Source organism: Olea europaea, chromosome 13 (genome assembly GCF_002742605.1).
Source record: "Olea europaea var. sylvestris chromosome 13, O_europaea_v1, whole genome shotgun sequence".
In the NCBI taxonomy this organism is placed as follows: Eukaryota; Viridiplantae; Streptophyta; class Magnoliopsida; order Lamiales; family Oleaceae; genus Olea; species Olea europaea.
The window spans coordinates 13061735-13068498 of NC_036249.1; the positions used below are offsets into that span (position 1 = coordinate 13061735).

The 6764-nt window shown below is 35.5% G+C and overlaps 1 protein-coding gene across 1 annotated transcript; it reads left to right on the forward strand.

Moving 5' to 3' along the window:
* The first annotated feature begins 443 nt into the window (after positions 1-443).
* LOC111408223 (methionine gamma-lyase-like) lies at positions 444-4023 on the forward strand. Its single transcript, XM_023038013.1, has 2 exons — positions 444-1249; positions 3258-4023. The coding sequence occupies exons 1-2, from the start codon at positions 469-471 to the stop codon at positions 3833-3835; spliced, it is 1359 nt and encodes a 452-aa protein (XP_022893781.1). The 5' UTR covers positions 444-468; the 3' UTR covers positions 3836-4023.
* The last annotated feature ends 2741 nt before the right edge of the window (positions 4024-6764 follow it).

The window sequence follows — 6764 nt, forward strand, 5'->3', positions numbered from 1 at the left end:
CCTCGTTAAAATGAAAAATATGACCGTTATCCATCACATCAAGCCATCATTTTTAATTTTCTATGTGTGAGGCCCATAACGACTCTATTTCTCATTCTCATTATAATGTGGCTCAAACAGACTATATATATATATACACACACACACGGACTATTGAATTAAAGAAAGACCAAAGAGTGAATTTCAGAAAATATTAACAAAAATGCACAGGAATTCATGTTAATTTTTGCATGTGGGGGAACGTGTCAGTCCCTATTGTTCTTGAATAATTTAAAAAGTCAACCGTCAACTCGAAAAAAGGCTCTTTTTTTTTTTTTTTGGTGACGTATTAATTAACTAAACAATGACCAAAGAGGCGACTTAACATTTACCCAATTTACAAACTTGCTGGCTATAAATACACACACTCCTCATCATCTTCCATCAATTCAGACCCTTTTCATTGCACAAAAATAAAAACTCAAAGCAATGGCAGATACAGGGATTAATCACAGTGGTTTCAATGTCTTGAGTAAGAAAAGAACAGGATCCACGGATCAATGGAATCGAGAAGATTTCATCGCAGCCAAGAAGGCGATGAAACCGATGATCTGTGAGGACCCAGCGGCGGCTCTGTCCAATGCTCGCCACGAATTCGGCGAGCATGGCGGCGTGAACATGTCAATTGAGGCCTCCGCCACCTTCACAGTCATGGAACCAGAAACCATGCGCCGTATGTTTTCCGGAGAGCTTGGCCCCGATCACGACTTTTTTATTTACAGTCGCCATTTTAACCCTACCGTTTTGAATCTCGGCCGTCTCATGGCTTCCCTTGAGGGCACCGAGGCGGCGTACTGCACAGCTTCCGGCATGTCCGCCATCTCCTCTGTGCTCCTCCAACTCTGCAGCGCTGGTGGACACGTGGTCGCCTCTCGTACCCTGTACGGAGGCACCCACGCTCTCTTTACACATTTTTTACCAAGGACATGCAATATAACGACTTCGTTAGTGGACATTAGGGATCACGAAATGGTTAGAGAAGCCATCAAAGAAGGGAAAACTAAGGTGTTGTTCTTCGAGTCCATGTCGAATCCCACTCTGACGGTGGCTAACGTGCCAGAGCTGTGCAGGATAGCTCACGATAAGGGGGTTGTGGTGGTGGTTGACAACACTTTTACGCCGATGGTGATGTCCCCGGCGAGGTTGGGTGCCGACGTTGTAGTTCACAGCATATCCAAGTATATTAGCGGTGGGGCCGACATCATTGCAGGTTAGCTCTTTTCTTTCTTTATAAGTATAATTTGCTACCTTGTTATTAATGGAAACTTCTATCTGAACCGACTTAATAAATATAAAAAACAGTTATTTGGGATAAGATTTTGGATTATTTGGTGAGCAATGCCTGATTAAAATATTCCTATCAAATATGTGAATATGAAGACTGTGAATGCAAGCAAGACAGAAAGTGAATATAGCAAAATGGAGACTAGGGTTCCAAATATCAAAGAGCAATTGGTCATATAAGAAATGTGAATAATTAAACAGTTTATGAATGATCTTCTGTTCACGGTGGACAGAAGTTTATTGTGCATTTCCCTATCAACAAGTCAATGACGGCTTGATTTGCCGACGTAGCAGTGTGCACATTTGTCTTATCCACTGTGGACAACAGAATTAACACTAGATCTTTATGTCGAGACCAGAATATACTATAGAATTATTTATATTGTAACATAAATTTAAAATAAAAGAAAAGGCCTAACATAAAGTTTTGTCAACACCTTTGTATCAAAATTGTGCATAGATATAATTATTCTAGTTTATAGTTTTAAGTTTTTAAATAAGACAATTATAGTTGAAGAAGAAGTATACGTACATATGGTTATAGCTATTATTTTAGCTTCTTCTCCCCCCTATAGAAGTTAAGAACTCGATACCCTCTTCCCACTAGTTTGGAATCCACCTTTCAACTTTTGAAATTTTATATTGTTTCTTTAATCAGGTGTCACTTTCATTTTACACGGTTTTTCAGTTTTTCAGTTTGTTTTTTGAAAAAACAGTACCCTGGGCAAATGGTTCCAAATGTACGTCATAAAGGATGCGTGTGATTTTCAGACTAAAGTAGAGTTTGATCACATGTCAACAAATAGTACCGTGGTTGTATTTGTTAAACGAGTGGGTCCAAATAAGTTGTGGATGTATGTGAGGCAATATCATATGGATAGGGATTTTTTTTTCCCAAGATGATATCATACTTGAATTAAGAGGGGATACCCTTTGACCAGGCCCATCAGGCAGAACTTCTATTATTTATTTATTTATTATTATTATTATTTGCATAATAGTATTTTAAAAAATTTATTTAAGACCAACTGTCTTTAAAAATTCTCTAGTAAGAAAAAATACTTTCAAAAAGTTATTCAAACAGGGACTTAAAAAGTAACTTTTATTTTCTCAAAAATCTTGCCAAATGAACCTTTGTAATGTGTATTCATTCTAGAGATTGGATTACTCCTAAACAAGACAATAGAGCCTTTTCAAACGATCTTTTTGTCTAGAATAGCAAAAACAACATTAAGGTTCATAAATTTATATATATATATATGTCTATTGGATTGTCTTGTTTAAAAGTTTATATTTTGGATAGGGTAAAAAATAATATATCTATATATTTTATTTCCACCATATGGATAATCATATGGACGACGAATGAAAGAAAGAAACGATGTCTCCAGTTAAGATTTATACTTGACTGATTAATTTTTTGGGTTTTATTTTGTGTTATTGTAAATTGAAGTAGGGGGTCATTTCAGGAAATTAGATAGTCTAATTTATCTTTCTTCGCATACGGAAATAATAAGTCTCTGTTTGTCACCTATTATTTTATATTCTACCACATTTATTTTTGCGTCATGTTACTTGTATTTATTTGTTCATACTTTGGTTTATTTGGGCCCACCTCCTCCTCTCACATGGGGGTCGGACCCCACGTCATGACCCCTACATGGGACCCGACCTCATGTGAGAGGAGTGGTGGGGTCGAGTAACCCAAAGTGTCAACAAACAAGTACAAATGACTTAATTCTTTATTTTTTCTGCGGTACTCATTTTTAATTACGCATTCTTTATTAAAATAATATTATACGCAAACAAAAAACTTTTCTTTCTTTTTAACTATACATTCTTAATCAATTTACTATTCCATAATACATTTTTTCAAAATTAAATGGGCTCAATCACATTTTAATTTAGATTAGATTTGCACTGGATATCCACAGGTGCTGTATGTGGGCCAGCCAGCCTGGTTAATGCCATGATGGATCTTCACCATGGAGCCTTTATGCTATTAGGTCCAACTATGAACCCAAAAGTTGCTTTTGAACTTTCACAAAGGATTCCTCACTTAAGCCTCAGGATGAAAGAGCACGGCAATCGGGCCTTGGTGTATGCTACCCGAATGAAGAAACTAGGCATTAAGGTGATATATCCGGGCCTGGAAGATCATCCGGATCATGCTGTTTTGAAGTCTTTGGCAAATAAAGATTACGGCTATGGGGGAATGCTATGTGTGGATATGGAAACTGAGGAAAGGGCTAACCGTTTGATGAATTTGTTGCAGAATTGCACTGAATTTGGGTTCATGGCGGTTAGCTTAGGGTACTACGAGACCCTTATGTCTTGCTCTGGGAATAGCACGAGCAGCGAAATGAATGCTGAAGAGAAGGCATTTGCAGGCATTTCGCCCGGGTTAGTGAGAATGTCAATCGGGTACATTGGCACCTTGGAGCAGAAATGGAATCAGCTCGAGAAGGCACTTTTTCGACTGAATGATTCAGGTTTATTCCAGAAGATGTAGGCTTGTTGTGTTAATGTTTCTATTTTAGTTAGCAGAATAAGAATGAGATCCAACATAAAATGTTTGGTGGTTTGCTGTGTAATATTTCTTTTTATTGAGCTGTAAACGATATTTTAAATCATATTGTATGTACATATACTTGTAACGATATAAAGTCACTTTTCGTATAAAATATAAGTTACTATAAATTTATTTTTTATTAAGTCTAAGTCAAATGGTTGCCAAATTAAGCCCCTATTGGTTTGAATAAAAATTAATTTTTTAATTGATGTTGATAAAAGTTGATGAAATATGATAGAAATGTTGATAAAAGCCTTGGATCCTATGAAATGTATGAATAAAAATGAGTTTTGTTGAACCAAAGTAAAGGATTATTTTGTTCTTGATAGTTATTTACTTAATTAGTGGCCTATCACCACCCTTCCATGTAGACGTCATCTTCATACTAGAACACACTGTTAGGAGGCAAAGGCATCCAGTCGAGAAAAAAGTCGCGACTATTTTTATTCCAACGATCAAGTCAACGGCTGGACAAAATATAAAGGGTGCAAGAAACGAGAGAGGGAGTTTCGATATGGTTAAAAATCATGACTTTTTTGTAAAGTGTAGTAAATGAAAATGGGCCAAATGTAGTAAATAGGGCGTCCAAAATAAGGTTGTTTAATCATATAGGCTCAATTAATTGAATAATCGATGCCATTTCTGTATATATGGGAACCCTCCATCTAAGATTGTCATGTAATTTATATGTATAACAATAATCACCAAAGTCTAAGTCATTAATCCCAAATTTAATGTCCCATTAATGTATCTTAGTAACTACTTTAATTCTGCCTAATGTGGTTTCCCTATATTGGATATAAATCTGCTTAAAAAAGTAATTGTATAAGCAAGATTAGGTTTGGTTGTTATCATAGAAAACATGATAGATCCTATGGTATTGGCATATGGGTTGTTTTCCGTTGCCTTAATTTCCTCGTGTTTTTGGGAAATGTCTAGTTGATAGATTCATATGAGTAGCCAAATGAACATTTAAAAGTTTAGATTCTTTTATGCCAAATTTAGTTACAACTTTATCCAGATAAGATTGCTGGGTTAGTGTTAACTATTCTCAGATCTATCCCTCTTAATAACGATTTCTAAAATCTTTTTGGCATTACGTAAATCATTCATATCAAATTCTGATTTTAAAAGATTTTTGAGTCTTAAGATTTCATCCCTGCATGCACTAGTCATAAGCATATCATCAACGTATAACATTAAGTAAACTTCACATCCATTCTTAGCATTGTTATAATACATGCAAGCATTATACTCACTTCTTTTAAAACTAATTTTGATAACATACGAATCAAACATTTTATACCATTGCCTAGGACTTTGTTTAAGTCCATACAATGATTTTTGCAACTTACACACATAGTCAATTTTACCCTTCACCTCAAAGCCTTGAGGCTGAACCATGTAAATATCTTCATCCAATTTACCATGTAAGAATACTGTCTTAACATCCATTTGTTTAAGCTCCCAACTAAAATGAGCCACTAATGCTAGGATCAGCCTAATTGTTATATATTTTATTACAGGTAAAAATATTACATTGTAATCTATTCTTTCTTTTTGGGTAAACTCATTGGCTACAAGTCTAACCTTGTACCTTAAAGGATCAGTAGGACTGTTCCCCTCCTTTAATTTGTAAATCCATTTACATTGGACAATTCTATGACTCTTAGGTTTTACAATTAGTTTCCAAGTCTTGTTTTCATTTAGAGATTGGATTTCTTCTTCCATAGCCTTCTTCCAATTCCTAGATTTTGGTCCTCTAACTGCTTCTTCATAAAAAGTAGGTTCAAATTTTTCTATACTTTCACCAGACATTAAGGCAAAATCTATAAGGCTTTGTGATTCATATCTAGGGTTGGGCTTAACCTACCTTCTTTCCCTATCCCTTACAAGTTGATAGTCCTGAAGAGAGGTATCCTCCAAAAGGTCAACCTGATTTTCAGATTTAGTTTGTGTTTGAGGTTCGATTTATCCAGCTTCACCTTTATCAGGTCCCTCTTCATCTTTTGAGGTGTGGGATTATTAGTTCCGATACTGTCAAGTTGAGTATTGCTTAATCTGGTTAGCTTCAACTCATTTTTAGTTAGGTTGTTATCTAGTTCAGCAGAAGTATTAGGTTTGAGTTTTAGGCATGACATCTTTGATTCATTAAACTTCACATTTCTACTGTTAATGATCTTTATGCCCTATAACTCTAATACCTATAGTTCGTAACCTTTTACACCTTCAGGGTAACCCAACATAATACATTTTGTTGCCCAAGGGTCTAATTTCCTTTCAAGTTGATGTGTATAGGCAGCACACCCAAATATCCTAATATTAGAGAGATGTGGTTTTTTGCCGGTCCATAATTCTTGGGGTGTTTTAAATCAAATGGAACTAGAAGGTGATCTGTTAATAAAATATGTAGCCTTACACACTGCTTCAACCCAGAACCCTTTTGCAAGCCCTGAACTAATCAGCATGCATCTGGCCTTATTTATCAAGGTTGTGTTCATTCTTTCTATCACCCCATTTTATTGGGGAGTATTTTTGACAGTCCTATATCTCAAGATACCTTTCTGTTTGCAGAATTTTTCAAATCTAGAATTACAAAATTCAAGACCATTGTCAGTCCATAAGGTTTTTAATGTTTTACCCAGTTGATTTTCAACCATATTCTGAATTTTCAAAAGGTATTAGACTTAGCCTTTAAAGGAAAGACCCACACTTTTCTAGAATAGTCATCAACATTAAATAAGAAATATCTATTGCCTCCAAAAGTGGGGTAATTTCAGGCCCCCATAAGTTAACATGAACTTGGTCTAAGGGTTTCTTGGTAACATGTAAACTTGTTTCAATGCTTATCCTGTGATATTTTCCAAGA

Excerpts from the sequence above, each read along its gene's own strand:
- LOC111408223 (XM_023038013.1), top strand. The coding sequence starts at position 469 with ATGGCAGATACAGGGATTAATCACAGTGGTTTCAATGTCTTGAGTAAG. Across the intron at positions 1,250-3,257 it reads TGGGGCCGACATCATTGCAG|GTGCTGTATGTGGGCCAGCC; the intron begins GTTAGCTCTTTT and ends GGATATCCACAG.